The sequence below is a fragment of a genome, unplaced genomic scaffold (assembly GCF_019419815.1).
Source record: "Pyrus x bretschneideri cultivar Hongxiangsu unplaced genomic scaffold, Pyrus_bretschneideri_v1 Contig1, whole genome shotgun sequence".
In the NCBI taxonomy this organism is placed as follows: domain Eukaryota; kingdom Viridiplantae; phylum Streptophyta; class Magnoliopsida; order Rosales; family Rosaceae; genus Pyrus; species Pyrus x bretschneideri.
Window position 1 is genome coordinate 12,239,462 of NW_025999390.1, and position 16,839 is coordinate 12,256,300.

The 16,839-nt window shown below is 34.2% G+C and overlaps 1 protein-coding gene across 1 annotated transcript; it reads right to left on the reverse strand.

Annotated features, from left to right (window-relative positions):
* Positions 1-9,867: 9,867 nt before the first annotated feature.
* LOC103944028 (E3 ubiquitin-protein ligase RDUF1-like) lies at positions 9,868-10,263 on the reverse strand. Its single transcript, XM_009354420.2, has one exon. It carries the CDS (start codon positions 10,261-10,263, stop codon positions 9,868-9,870), a length of 396 nt encoding a protein of 131 aa, XP_009352695.2.
* Positions 10,264-16,839: the final 6,576 nt, after the last annotated feature.

The window sequence follows — 16,839 nt, forward strand, 5'->3', positions numbered from 1 at the left end:
TATTCTTCAAAATAATATGATTTCCACCATCAGGACGACGAAGTTAATAAAAAAGGGTTATGTTGGATTCTTAGCTCATGTGGTCAAGCAAGGCAAACCTTCCCTGTATGCTAGGGATGTGCTAGTGGTGAATGAATTCCCCGATGTATTTCCTGAAGATTTGCCAGGGTTACCATCTACAAGGGAAGTTGAATTCACCATTGACTTACTTCCAGGTACTAATCCTATTTCTGTGGCACTATATCGAATGACACTAGCTGAATTGAAGGAGCTGAAGATTCAACTTTAGGAGCTTCTGGATAAAGGCTATATCCAACCCAGTATGTCTTTCTAGGGTGCTCTTGTACTATTTGTGACGAAGAATGATGGGTTGATGAGACTCTGTATCGACTATAAACAACTTAATTGGGTAACAATGAAGAACCGTTATCCCCTACCTCGTATTGATGACTTGTATGATTAATTGAGGGATGCTCGGGTATTCTCTAAGATCGATCTTTGTTCGGGTTACCATCAGCTGCTGATCCGAAATGAAGATATACTGAATACTTCTTTTCACACTCGGTATGGACACTATGAATTCTATGTCATGCCTTTTGGATTAACAAATGCACCTGCAACCTTCATGGATTTGATGAATACAGTTTTCAGACCGTATCTTGATCGGTTTGTGATTGTATTTATCGATGACATCTTAATTTACTCCAAAGGTAATGTCGAGCATACTTAAAACATTTAAAGTTGGTGTTGGAAAAACTGAGGAAGCATCAGCTGTATACGAAATTTAGTAAGTGTCACTTTTGGCTGTACCAGATCAGTTTCCTCGAGCATGTGGTTTCCGCTAAGGGAATTTGTGTGAACCCTTGGAAGATTTCTGAAGTGTCTATGTGGGAACAATTGAGGAATGTCACTGAAGTGAGAAGTTTTCTTGGGCTAGCTAGTTATTACCGACGCTTTGTGTAGGATTTCTCAATGATTGCCTTGCTTCTTACTAGATTGACCTGAAAGGGAGTTAAATTTGACTGTGATGAAAATTACAAACAGAGTTTCCAGGAGCTTAAAGATTGTCATACTCATGCCCCCGTTCTTACTCTTCTAGACGATGACGGTGAGTTTGAAATCTATAGTGATGCATCCTTGTCAGGCTTGGGTTGTGTTCTAATGCAGCATGGGAAAGTCATCGCCTATACTTCCAGACAACTCAAAACTCACGAGAGAAATTACCCCACTTATGATCTGGAACTTAGAGCAATAGTTTTTTCTTTGAAAATCTGGCGACATTACCTGTACAGCAAGAAGTGTCGTATCTTTATAGATCACAAGAGCTTAAAGTATGTCTTCACCCAGAAGGAGTTGAACTTGAGACAGAGAAGGTGGATGGAACTTATTAGTGATTACGATTGCACTATTGAGTATCATCCTGGACACGCAAACGTTGTAGCGAACGCTCTTAGCCGGAAATCCTATGGAGAGCTTACCTCTCAACGAGTTATCCATATCCTGCTATTGTTTTCTCTTAGAGAAACTAGCATTGTGGTGACACCAGATTCCTAGGGAGCATTATTGGCGCACTTCTAAATTAGGCCAGTTTTGGTGGATCTGGTTCGGGAAGCTCAAGAACACGATCAGCAATGTGCAGACTTAAAAGAACAGGTGCAAAATGGTATGAGACAAGAATTAAGAATTTGGAGAGATTGAGCCTTGATAATAGGAAATGGATTATTCGTGCCTAAAAATAATGAAGGTGAAAAAGGAAATTATTGATGAAGCTCACATTTCGGTGTATACCATACACTTTGGAAGTACTAAGTTGTATCACACTATTCATCTGTTCTACTATTGGTATGGGATGAAATGGGATGTTGTGAAGTATGTGAAAAGATGTATAATTTGATAACAAGTGAAAGCGAATAGACAGCGACCAGAATGGTTAATGCAGAATCTCCCTATACCAGCCTAGAAGTGGGAGGATATCACCATGGATTTTTTGTATGGATTACTGAGCACACGATCAAGGTTTGATGGCATTTGGGTGATTGTGGATAGGCTCACTAAGACTGCTCATTTCCTACTAGTTTGACAAACTTACACATTGCAGAAGCTAGCACAATTATTCATTGATAATATTGTTAAACTTCACAGTGTACTCGTCACCATTGTTTTAGATAAAGATCCAAGATTCACCTTCAGATTTTGGAGAGTTTTCCATGACACCATGAATACTCAGTTTTTGTATAGCACTGCCATCACCCTCAGACTGATGGTCAATCTAAGAGGATGATCTAAACTTTAGAGGATATGTTGAGGGTGTGTGTTCTCCAGTGGAAGGGTAGTTAGGATAATTATTTGTCATTAGTCGAGTTTGCCTATAATAATAGTTACCACTCCAGCATTGGCATGGCACCTTTTGAAGCATTGTATGGAAGGGTGTGCCGGACACCTTTGTGCTGGACTGAGGTCAGTGAACTGATGTTAGTGGGGTAAAAAATTGTCGACACCACTAATGCTAACATCCAGTTGATAAAAAGGAATTTAAAGATGGCACAAGATCGAAAAAAGAGCATCACTGACCACCATTTTAGGGATTGTGAGTATGTGATTGGTGATTTTGTCTTTTTGAAGTTGTCGCCCTGGAAGGGTGTGGTTCGTTTTGGTAAGCAAGGGAAGTTGAGTCCTCGTGATGTCGGCCCTTATAGAATCACAGAGAGAATTGGCGTGGTTGCTTATAGATTGGAGTTACCACCCGAGTTGTTGCAGATACACAATGTATTTCATATTTTCATGCTTCGGAAGTACGTACCAAATCCACCCGAGTTGTTGCAGATACACAATGTATTTCATGTTTCCATACTTCGAAAGTACGTACCAAATCCATCTCATGTTTTACAACAATAACCATTAGAAGTGAGCTAGAACATGAGTTATGTTGAGGAACCAGTGGCGATTATTGATCGACAAGATAAAATGCTAAGAAACAAGGTCATTCCGTTGGTAAAGGTGATGTGGAGGAACCACGTAGTTGAGGAAGTGGTGTGGGAAACGGAGGAACTGATGAGGAGTCAACATTCATACTTGTTTACTTGAGGTAGTAAATTTTAAGGACGAAATTCTTTTAAGGGGGTAAATTGTGAAACCTTGTCCTTATTTTACATATTTTGTAATAATATCGAACATATGAAATTACCAAATTACCCTTGAGGTTTGAACGTTGACTTTCTTTGACCATCTCGTCGAAAAGTGTATTACTAATCTTTTTAGTTTATTCTTATTGTACTCATCACCATGAATGCGTGGGTGCAAACGGGTTCGAATTTAGTTTTATAACGAATATTTTACGTTACAAAACGTAGAACATTTTTCGAATATTTCGAGTTTCATCTCTTGTGACATTAATTTGTTAGCCACTAGGGCCCATAATGGATTTTTGTCCCCCAATCCTTTCCCTTTACCCCATGACCCACTCTCATTTTTCCTCATTTCTGAAATATCTCTCCCTCTCTCTACAAACTCTCTCTCACCTTTCGGCCATCCCATTTCTCTCTAAAAAACCAGCCCTCCCCGAGGGTACCATAAGCAACAACAACCTTGACTACACCACAACCTCACTTTGTAGTCTTTACAAGTTCTTGAACTAGAAAATAAAAGAAAAACCTTTTGAAAACTCACTCCCGAGATGCACTGTTCAAGGAATTTCTCCAGCGATTTCTCACCATTTTCTACGAAGGTAAGCCTCGAAATTGGTCCCTATCATTGTAGATCATGTTTAGGTTCACGATTAGTAAGTTTGTGGGTGGTCTTGGTGGTGTAGGAACACGAAAAGCTCAAAGAAAGTCACTGTGCAAATCTGGAAATTTCCAGGCCATGGTCGTTTAGCCATCTTACATGCCATTTTCTGGCCAACTCTAGCCACCACTCAGTCCTCACTTGGTATGAATCTCTTCTCCACATTCCTACCTACATTTTGACTTTTGAATCACTTGATTTGGACTTGTATCGAGCTTAGAATTGGCTCTTGAAGTTGGGGAAAAAATCTAGGATTTTTCCAGTTTTGAAGGTCAGCGCACGTGGAGTACACGCGCCTTCGCCAAAGGTACTGTGCTCCACTGCCGTTCATGGCGACAACCACGGCAGCGCCGACGACTAATCTGGATGCGTGGCCTCTCAGGCCGCCACTCCGTGATGGCGCATGCTGCAGTGCGTAGGGAAACCCAAGGTCCCCTCTTAGGTTTTTCGATGTCCTCAATCCATTTACCACATCCGTTTTCCCAAATTCAATCATTGTAGTAGAGTTTTATTAATTGATCCCTTTATGTGCTTAGGTGCGTTTGTTAGTGGCGTTTCCGTCCTACCTAGTTCAGAAAGCTCTTTAGCGACGGAGTATCTATGAGTGGACCCATTCCAAAATGCATGATTTAATTACTAGAAATGCATACATGAAAAGCATGTTTTTATGACTATGTTTTATGAAACGTTTATGAGTAAATTGGATTTACGCTTTATGAAATATCATGCTTTATCGAATTTATGTTTACTGAGATATTTATGAACATGGATTTATGTTATGATGTTTGAACTATTGAGCTCCGATAAGATATACTTTGGAAATATTATGTTCATGATTTTATGTGCTTACTTAGCGAATATTCATTTATATATGCCTTCGGGCAGGTGATGAAGGATCTTCAAGCGAATGATACTTATATATGCCTTTGGGTAGGTGATGAAGGGCCTTCTAGCAAATGAAAATTTTATATGCCTTCAGGCGGACGATGAAGGGCCTTCAGGCGATTGTGATACCACTACTAAGCACATTACTATGATATATGTTTTATGAAGTTTTATGGCATACTAGGGTTTTCAAAAAACCTATTACTACTTATGCTATATTAGTTTTCTAAACTGGGGGTTAGTATGTTGAAGAATAACTGTTTTAGTATTACATATATATAAACTTGGTTCACTCATGTTTTGTTTTGCGCCCCCTCAGGACCTAGGAATGAGGCATACGACCCGAGCTACAAGGCATTCCCATATCAGTGAAATTTATGTTCTCCTCTCTGCGTAGGACATCTCTTGTAATAATACCTTCCAATATTCCTTCCGCTTGTACTTTGAATTAGTAGTATGCTCTGAACATGTCATGCATTATCACTTTTAAATTGTTGACAATTGAGTTGTATATTTTTATTAAAGTTTGTAATTGATTACTATATTATACTGTTACGAGCGAAATTTTTATGCATCTTTTACATGTTCCCAGCATTTGCATTTATGAAATGACTTGCGTCACCCTCGGGTGTCGGCTAGCACGTAACCATCCCGTTGTCCTTCGAACATTAAAATCGGGGTGTGTCAGCACAGCTAATGCCTAATTGCCTCAAAGAATGCGTATGTGGGAGGTCGAACTGGGGTCGAACTGGGGTTAAACGTTGCAAACTTTCGCTCGCCAACGCCAAAGCATGAATCGTTGTGTTATACTTCGATGGTGGGGGGCTACGAACATAATCTTAAAATCTAGAGAAAACATTTCTGGTGATGTTTTTGTTCGGATTTTCCTCCCCAAAACAAAAAGATAATCTTAAAATCTATGCCAAATCCGCGTTTACTACTTTTCATCAACAAATTCTTTTGAGTTTATCACAAAATGTTAAAAGTGATGGGGGTTGGCTACGAACATAATCTTAAAATCTAGAAAAAAACATTTCTGGTGATGTTTTTGTTCGGATTTTCCTCCCCAAAACAAAAAGATAATCTTAAAATCTACGCCAAACCCGCGTTTACTACTTTTCATCAACAAATTCTTTTGAGTTTATCACAAAATGTTAAAAGTGATGGGCGTACAAATTAATTAAATTTGACCATCCAAATATACCTATGTGGTTTTCAACACACGGCTAACCAATTAACGCCCCCTGGCTGCTGCCTCCCGTGTACCAGTTGAACTTTATCAAGTTTATTGTTGTATTGTAATATGCTGTTATTATTTAGAAAAAATATTATTTGAACAAATATAATTTTTTTTATATTTATATTAATTTTAATTAAAGAATTAATATCTCTTTAAACGCAAATTTATTACTTAAATTATCCTTACAAACCCAATTCAAAATGTAAATTTATCTTTACACACATTTAGAAAATAAAATCTCAAAATAAATAGTTTGGTAAAGTTTCTACTTGTTTATATATGGTAATGAAAGCTTTTTGGAGTTTGATTTCTATGGACAAGTTGAATAATTTGGTGAGGTTTCTACTTGTGTATTAATCTTCCATATACGAATAATAATTTTTCTTTGTTTCCTCTTCAAATTGTATGGCATGAACTTGACGAACTGTTGTGTTTGATGAGAAGACAAGATGTGTGTCACTGGCAAAAAAGTTAAAACAAACTTCAAATTATTTAAAAATATATCCAGAAAGAATATTAGAGGTGTTTTTTTTTTTTTTTTTGTCGAAATTGAAAGAATATTAGATTAAAAAGGTGAAAATCCTTCAGCCTCCATCCTTATCTACTCAATACCATTGCTACTCCTTTGTATACTTCTCCATATTTAGTAAAATAAACAAGAAAACAGGAAGAAAAAAATTAATAATATTCCCCTTCTAATATTTGTCAAAACTGAAAGAAAGAGATGAGGCAAGTAGTATGGGCCAAAAACTTCGAGGAAACCAAATTGGCAGGGAACCAAATTGCATGAGAGGATGAGAGAGATGTGAAATTATAAAATTTGCCTAAACCTTCGAGGAAACCAATTTGGCAAGGGAGGCTTCGCCACCATATACAATGCGAAACCCAAAAACGTATCTTGTCAACTTCCAGCATTCATGGCCGTGAATTGAACACAAAAACTCATCTTTTCAACTCTAAAAAAATTGAAATCAAACTAAAAGTTATTTGCATAAATCAATTCACATCTTAGTTGGAGGATTCAAAAACCCTTCATTGATATATAAAATAAAAAAATAAAAAAAATAAAAAACTTGTTTTTCTCTATGAGAGCTCTTAGAGTTTAATTAGCTGTAATAAACATAGGATAAACATTGCATGATACTAGGTTTAATATTGAGTGTGGATTCATTGATTAATTTTAGTTTTATTGTTAGTTTCATCTTGTACTTGATGGTAATTATGTAATAAGGTAAAGAAGGTAATTCACATTTAAAGTTTAAATTGGGTGTATAAAGATGTTATATGAGTTTAAATAAAATTTCCCTATTATTTATGTGTTGGTTTAGTCTTTAATAATCCATATTACTTGATAGTTTGTTTTTTTATCTTTTTAATTGGTAGTTTGGTTTTTTATCTTTCAATGGACGAGTAAAAATAATATTTTAAAATTTATTCTTGATCGTTCATTTTCTATACCAAATCATGAATCTTTCGTGTTATGCTCAAAAGTGATTTTGATTTTCTTTTTTAGTCACATTTTCTTCTTTTGGCAGATTTTTCACAGAAGTGATCCAACAATTGCTGTATCTTACTCGGCCCATGTTCCCTTTTTGTAAGGTAGTGGTGATCTTGAGGTAATGACTGTGGCCCCAAATGGCAAATTGAAAGTATCCTATGGCCGCTATCAAATTATTTTTCTACATTTTTTTGTCATAATATTTTTCTACATTTATATTCCAGTAAGTTTACTTTCTATAATGACTAAAAAACAATTCTGATGATGTTTTTGTTGGGATTTTGTTCCCTAAAAAAATGGAAAGATAACTCTACGCAAACTTCATTGCCTACAAACATTTTTCAGAGTATTTACGAGCAGATTTATGGACAGGTGGATTTGACACGGATGATGATAGTTGCTGGGAGACTATATATGGGGAAATACAAAGAAAGTTCAAGGAGAAAGGATAAGAGAATGCAGTGCCACACCTGGTGTTTTGGGATTTGAGGGAGCTGGCCAGTCCGAGGAAGTGGGTGATGCCTTCTACAAAATTAGGGACCACCTTGTTGGATGGCTTCTCCGACAACATGATCAAGTTTGTGCTGGACAATGGCGGGGAAATTAGCCCGGACCTTGTCATGGAAGCAGCCATCTCCGGAGAAGGGTATGAGAAGCTGGTTCTTGTGTACTGACTCATCAGTTTAAGAAGCTGATTAGTTTCATAACCTGTTCTTTATGTTTTTATTCTAATTATTTTCTCGTTAGTTTTAAAAAGTTGACAATAATTTTTGTTAAAAAAAATCTACGCAAACCAGCGTTTAGTACTTTTTATTAACAAATTCTTTTGATTTTATCACAAAATGTTAGAGTGGTGGGGTACAGATTAATTAAATTTGACCCTTCAATAATATCTGTGGTTTTGAACACACGGTTAGCCAATCAAGGTTAATCGTGATTATTGTTTCGTTATTATATGATATTATTTATGTGTCGAGTAAGTCTTCGATAGTAAGATTTATTTGGTAGTCTGGTTTTATATTCATAAATTGACGAGGAAATAAAAATAGTATTTCTTCAATTTGATTTTAATCATCTATTTTTAGCACTACTGAGTAGTCTCGATTATTGAAGAAAATTTGATATGTGTCATATAAGTATATGACATTGTTGATATTTCAAGGACATAGTATTAATATGGAAAAATTAGAGCAATGCCCTTTGCACTTCCATTTTGGTCTTCTGTTAATTCCATGATGTTCAAAGCATATAAAGAAATATCTAAAAAGAGCTACATGACAAACAAAGCATATGACCAACTTTTAGAGTAATATATGAATTCGTTTGGAAATATTTTTAAATGACCGAAACCAATGAAAATGTTTTTGGAATCAATCTTTAATAAAAATACAAGTGAATCATGTAAAAGCACTTGAAGTGTTTCTTGTAAAAAGCATATAATTAGTGCTTCTTGCAGAAAATACTTCAAGTGCTTTTGGAACCCAAAAATACTTTCTCTAAAAGTGTTTTCGGTCATTTTAAAAGTACTTCCAAACAAGTTCTATATGAACAAAGAGCTACATTCACATTAAAATATGTAAATAATTGGAACTTTGTTAATTGAGTTATGAGACAAAACTAAAGAGGAATTGAAGCTTAACACATTTTTAGCAAATTCAAAAGTTTGTACTAATGTGAATGCTGGATTGTTTTGGTAGTTAAGACCTTCTTCTTTAATCAACTGCGTCTCGAGTTCGAACTCTCCTCCCTTCCTATAATATATAGACATTTGTTTTATGACATGAATGTGCTAATCGCTAACACAATGTGACAATTTGCAGAATGATCATATGCGACTGTCACACTAGCTGAATGACTTGCTAAGTTAATTACGAAAAGGCCACCACTTGATTATACAAATTGTCAACTTTCTGTTTAATCAGCAACAAAAAAATTGTTTTCTTCGTAAAAGAAAAATAAAATCCGGGCCATACATGTTTGTTTGTAATAGGAAGAAGTCGAAACAGCATACATATACATGAAAATATCAAAGATTATTTTACATTAATTAATATCTTGTAAAGACTACTACAACAACAACAATCAAGCTTTACCTATTAATTGGGGTTAGTCGTATGAATCCTAAATGGTCATTACACTCGATTATGCGACATACCTTCTATAAGATTCAAGTACTAATCCATATATTTTCTTAAGGTCTCTTTTCAAGTCTTCTTAGATCTTCCTCAACTCATATTACCATGAGTCTCCGCCACATCCTCTAAACAAAGTATCTGTAGGCCTTTAATTCACGTGTCCAAACCACTTTAATCAATTTTCTCTCATCTTTTCTCTCATCTAGGAAAGACTACTACAAATTAATTTTGTTGCTCCAAACCGAATCTACAAATTACATAAACAAACAGCAGAAATTAAACTAATTAATTATACTTAATGTTGTGGTATGGAGAAAACTGCAAAGTCACTTTTCGACGGCGGGGGTCATGGTGGAGCGGCAGAGAGGACAAGAGTTGCAGACGATGAGCCAGGACGAGATACACGTGGCATGATATACATGGCCACATGGGACCTGTTTACCAGTAATACTGTGATCCTGCTGATCACCACCTGATTGCATCCCTTCCATGCAAACCGCACAAACATCGTCGACTGCAGTAACAGGACTCGGCATGCAATCAACTATCAACGAGCTGCAGCTTGAATTTGATGTTGCAATGATACTGTTGTTATTGCAGTGGATAGAATTGGAATTCTCTTCAAAAGACAAAGTTAAAGCTTCATCTAGATCAAATTCATCGAGGTCGATATGGTAATTTGATATGGTGTTGATCAGTTGACCTGAAAATACAGTTGCCATGGAAAGTTTTAGGGTTTGTTTTTTTGGCCTTGGACTCCGATGAAAAAATATATCTAAATTTAGTGAGGAGGAGGAAGAAGATGTTAAATCTATATATAGAAAGATCAGGAAGCCTTAATTTTTTAAAGAGTGCAAGTTGGTACAAACTTGATTGCTTGATTCAAGAATTAATTGACTATTATTTGGAAGAAAGTGTATGAACTATGCCTGTCTAGCTAACAAATTGCCGATTGGGCTGCTTCTAAAATCATAGGTCAATTGTTTAATTGATGTGCAAAATGGACTTAAGATAATCTATGTTAATTATTATGCTGTTGTTGTCACGCCCAATTGGATTGAGCTGGTCAAATACATATTATTATGGGAACTTTAATGAAAAGCTCTCAGTACTATTCACTTTAATGAAAAATCATATTTTTACACTAAAAAGTCAATCCTGATACTATTCACTTTACCCTTTATTTTGTCTTTATCGTTAAAACTCAAAGTTTTTAAGTCATTTTCATTAATTTTCCTTATTATATATACATAGATGTAGTATTGTACGTACTTTAATTTGAAGACAATTTTGAATTGCCAAGTATTGTTTTGGACATTACATACAATATCTGAAAGTTACTGGGTCAAAATGATACAAAATACTGTCATGTGGATATACAATATGTTATAATATGGATGAGGGATCAGATTATGCGTTTTCTTTTAGGAAAATGAATGATACGATTATTACACTAAATTCATCTAAACTATTGATTTAAACTTGGATACAGATGGTGCACTATATTGTTCTAGACAACTTGACTAAACTTAGGTTTGCAAGGAAAAAATTATACTTTAGGGTATCACAATCCGATGAATCAACATGCTCAAAACATGAATGAATTAGTTATACAACTTAATTGTGTTTCAATACTATGCGATAATATCTTGTGGGTGAGAAGCGTAGCTAGTTAATAATGCATGTAGGGCATGAGACTTTGACTCGTTGACTAGCGAGGATGCGGATTGGGATACAAATTTGACTTTAAAATCTTTTGGCACATTTACTAATCCGTAATCAAATTGAGAGGAATTTGATTGATGGGAAATTGGATTGAGGAGGAATTGAAATGAGGTGGAATCAGAATCAGATTCCTTTTGAAGTTGTTTACTAAAACTGTCTGGAATCGGAGTAGGAATGATGTTGAGCCCATATAAGTTGTTTACTAATTCACTTCAATCGGAATGAAAACTAGGTTGAATACTATATTGCCCTTACATAAATAAACTATTTTCATACTAATTAATTAAATTAAATTCTTAATTAAATTTATATAATAAAATTCATCTATATAAGCATATATAAATAGGTTTTATTTATTTATTAAAAGATGGCAAAAATGATGTTGAGTCCATATAAGTTGTTTACTAATTCACTTCAATCGAAATGAAAACTAAGTTGATGACTAAATTGCTCTTACATAAATAAATTATTTTCATACTAATTAATTAAATTTATATAATAAAACTATCTATATAAAAGTATATAAATAGGTTTTATTTATTTATTAAAAATGACATAATAAGTGTCAAATGAAGGGCAATGTTGGGATAATAAGAAACAAGTGAGGGCATCATAGGAATAAAAATGCATTCCCAATTCCTTTACCCTCAGGGAATTCAAATATCTCACAGAACTAGGGAATCATGTTCCTCCAATTTCAAGAATTGGATTCCCTGTTTTATGTGGGCTCCACCACTTTTTTTATTCCTTACTATTTAGTAAACATATGAATACTCCGTAATTGGAATTCAATTCTCTTTCTTTATTTCAATTACCCTTACGTGAACATATCATCATGTCTACGTTAACCACCGCAGATGTTGAGGTGGAAAGCATGAAATTGATGTATAATAATGCAACTGTGGGGACCATAGTTTTCTGTACTTAATACATAATTTTACTCTTAATTATAATAAATTAACAAAGCTTATAAGTTCTCACAAGTACAAATTGATAAATTTAATAGGAATAATTTTATTGGATTTACTTATGATTTAAATAATAAAAGTCAAAACATGAAAAATATTGCGTATAAGAATTGGCATGGTCCACGGCTTACCGCCTAATAGTAGTGCTACCTTCTTAAAACTATGATTTGTCTTTTGAAAAAGAATCTTGCAACTAGATTGATCAAAAGCATAGACATTTGTTTGGTTTGTTTGAGGTGATTCATATTTATTGTTTTGTAACAAAGAAAATAAATTTCAACACAGAGAATTATGTGTATTGGATAATAAATAGCATATTATATATATGGGTTTAATCTGTGGCATCATATTTTTTACACAACTTTTGACACATAGTTTTGTGGAGCACACTCCGTAATATTATTGACAATCGGAACCGTCTATCATTTAGGATATCACCCACAAATCATCCTTGCAAAATTTTTTTTTTTTAGTATATCGATATTTTTACACTAAGAGAATGGGGAGTTTGGCTAAGCCACACAATAAGCGGCCTAATTTGGTATCAAATTCGTCATTCACGAGATTCGAACCTAAGACATCTCACTTCCAAATGAAGAGGAATACCCGGACCGTAGTACTGAATGATTCATCTTTGTAAAAATTAGACAATTTAAAATTATTAAAACATTTATTTATAGTGAAAAAAAAAAACAAATAAAGTTGGATTTTATTATCTTTGTCTATATTCCAAACTTTACTCTAACTTCATACTCACCTTTCTCGATCTTTTATTGTGCGGTGCGGTAATTTAGTTTGTTTGTTTTATGTGCATGTACTATATATTCTCATTCAAGATAATTTTATGACATAATAAAATGACATCTAATACGTCAAGTTCATAATGACTCAGTTCGGAACGTCTCTTGACACGTACTGAGAGATTTTGGTTCGAGGAATATCCGTGATGAAAACCTTCAGCACAAATTGAGCAAATTCCACCTTCATTAACTTCTGCACCCACCGCCGTCGGCATGTTGGCTGCCGAAGTGTTTGCCGTCGACGTTGCAATATTATAGTTATTCCCATGGTAGCATATATGATCTTTAGGTGGCAGCGTCAGGGCTTCGTCCAAATCAAAGTCCATATCGATTGCATAGCTGCTTGTTCTTATATTAGGGTTGGAGATGGTACCCATGAGAGAGAGAAGAGATCTAGAGAACTTGAATGTGATTCTTTGTGTGGAAAACTTGAAAACCAATATATATATATATAGTTTTCAATTGTTTTGTATGGCTGGATAAACATAAAATGAGAAAAACCATGCACAAACAGTCCCTTTGATTTCCTCACAAAATTAGGGTTACGTTTTTTCTCCTTATCGATGTAGCGGTCACATTCATAACATTCTTCTTTATAAGTCATATCGAAATAATGTTTCTCTGTCGATGTGACAACTAGACTCATAACTTTGTCTATAAAATGGCCACATTCATAATCTTGTCTATACGTCATCTCAAAGCAAGATTTCTCTGGTGATGTGACGGTCACATTCATAACTTTCTCAATCAATCGTCTTAACATAAGATTTATGTGTCAGTGTGATGATCACATTTATAACAATCGCATTCATAACTTTGTCTACGTGACATCTCAAAGCAAGATTTCTATGTCGGTATGACAAGCACTTTTATAAATTTCTCTATTAAGTACATGTACTTAATCGATGTTTACACTTTCAACATATTTAGCATTTGCACCCGAAGATACGAGGGATCCACAATTTAACAACATAATCAAGACAAGAGAGACTGTTTTCACAAGCCTGAGCGCTTGTCGATTTCGGGCCTGCTTGGGCTTAATTGATCCATTTTTTATCTTCTTCTATGTAGAATGGACTTTATTCCCGTACTTAAAATTTTGTTTCCAGGCCCATTCCACTAAAGCTAAGAAATTTGGGCCCCAAAGCGTAAGAATATCTGAAAACAAAAAGTCCAAGCCATTTTAATATTGAAACTTATTTAAAAATGTTCTCCGGTAATCAGGTGATTAAGAAATAAATGATCATTTTCTTTTTAATTTGATGTTAAAGAATAGAAATGAAATAATTGTAGATTTAATACTTAAATTTGAACCATTAATTACAAATATAAAGGCGGCATCAAGAGAATAAAACTCAAGTGTCGTTAGTGTAAAATAATAATATAATACGTATGGTTTATTAGTGATTGCATAATAAGATCACGTATAGATATATGCTTCACAACTATACTGAATGATCATTCCCTATTAGTTGGAAGATATAAGAGCTGTGTTTAATCGGTTATCTTATTATCATGTAATTATGATTAATGTAAGGCTTGTATCGATCATTTTGCACATAATTAAACATTAGAAAAATAAAACGGTGAGAAAGCTTGCTTTCTTAAATACATAAAGATTAGAATAAAAAGAAGATGCTTAGCTTATCTCTAATCACAAATTTAAAAGTTATAAAGTCATAATTAACTCTAAAGATGGTGCTGCAGACGGTAGGTATAATATTTCTTATGCATACGAAGTTAAATTTGACTTTTAACTTTTATAACTTATGCATTAGAGAGAGATTAAGTCAATTTTAGAGTTAAAAATATAACTGTTGTTTCTTTTAAATGTGGATAGTTATATTTAACTCAAGAGTTACATCCAAATCAAAATGGTTTTACATATCGTTTTAAAGTCATATGTGGCCGTGAACAAGTATTGGTTGAATCGTTCTTTTAGCTAGACCAAAATTTAGATTTAAGGATCGCACCGGCAATCCCTCTTAGTGATACAACATTTTTGGATGATTGATGATTCTTTCTTAAGTACATATATAGAAATGGTATTATGACAGCCACTCCCTTTTTCTTTTCCTTCACTGTCGCGTCCTCCTCCAACTTTTAGTGGTGCTTCTTTCTGCGTTGATGAATTGTCGGTACAAATCTGATATAAAACTTGGTCGTATTAGATTTGATTAATATTTGAACACGCAAAGGGATCAAAACGTGGCAATTTCCTGATGTAAGTAGCTCTACCAAATCGCTTTCTTTACTAAACAAACATATTCCAACTAATATGATAGTTAATTAACAATCTTAATCACTAAGCTCTCTTGATTTAGTGCAATCAAATTCCCCTTTTCAACATCTTTTATGGCCATTAAAGTTCGTTTTGGTGAAATTGCATTCTTCCTGGCTTTTTATAGAGGAATCTAATCTTTAAAGATGATAATCTGTAACAACTCGTTTGATTCACGAGATTTTTTTTTTATTTTATAATTAATTTGTCATGCGTAGGAGATAGAACTGCTTTATTCCATGTGAGAGGTGCCACGTTTCCAAGAATGTGTTCACGCATGTAAAAATAAAATTTGTCATCCTAATCCGCGAACCCAAATTTGGCTGCCTGAGTTTTTTTTTTTTTTTCCTTAAGTCCTAATTGGGTCCATATAATTATGTGCTCGTTTAAGTATTTTTAAAATAATTCAAAGTGCTTTGGATAAAAATATTTTTGGAGCCAATTTTTAGTAAAAATATAAATGAATTCTAAAAAACACTTATAGTGCTTCATATAAGAAGCAATAATTGATGTTTCTTGTATGAAGTACATTAAGTGTTTTTAGAACCTAAAATTATTTTTTCTAAAACGTTTTAAGTCATTTTAAAAACAATTTTAAACAAGTCATACACTATTTTCCAATAAACAAATTTGATGGCTGTCATGAGTATTGCACCTTATATGTGCTTTTCAGGGAAAAACTTCAGTCCGGGCATATGGATCAGATTGCTAGTCCGCCCACACACACAAAACAACCCCACTCTTCTATTGTGCCCCTCCTAATTGCTTGTGGTCTCTATCCCTTATATATGTTGGTACAGTGTGACAATCATACTGAATATTTATTTGTTCTTAAATAAGTTTAATTTGATCGATCTCATGCTACATAAGTATCACAAATTATATGGTGACGGCAACAGTGAAACCGAATATGATGATCCTACTTATGAAACTCTTCCTTTTTGCATAAACTTATATTTTGTTCACAATGAAACATCTAAACTACTTTAATATACTTTGATGATGCAACACGGAGCCAATAAGGATCACAAGCGTAATTTCTTAAAGGCCAAGATTATGGAGTTCACTAGTTTGGAGAGAAATTCAATAGGATAATTTGATTAAGTATTATTTTATGCAATGGGAAACAACCACGACTTAAATAAGCCGTTTACAACACCTTGGGATAAATCCACAGCATTAAGAAATTAAGATGAAAGTAAAATGATATTAATTGGATGACAAACGAAAAGTCTTATTTTTATTACAGAAATTAAAAGTTGTTTTAGAAGGTTAAACGATCGTTTTTTACCTTAAAAACGACCAGCTCATGGTTTAGCTGGCATGAGTCTTGTTGTGGTCACGGTTCTCTTCAAAATCGACACATTATACACCAAATTCTAACACCAAAATATTATTTCCTATCTCTCTGTCGCCACATCGATTGAATGAAATATTCTCCCCATTTCTTCTTTTCCATAATTTGAAATATTTTGTTTCTCTATGTTTCTTTTTCAAAATTGACCCATATCTTATCCTTCATCC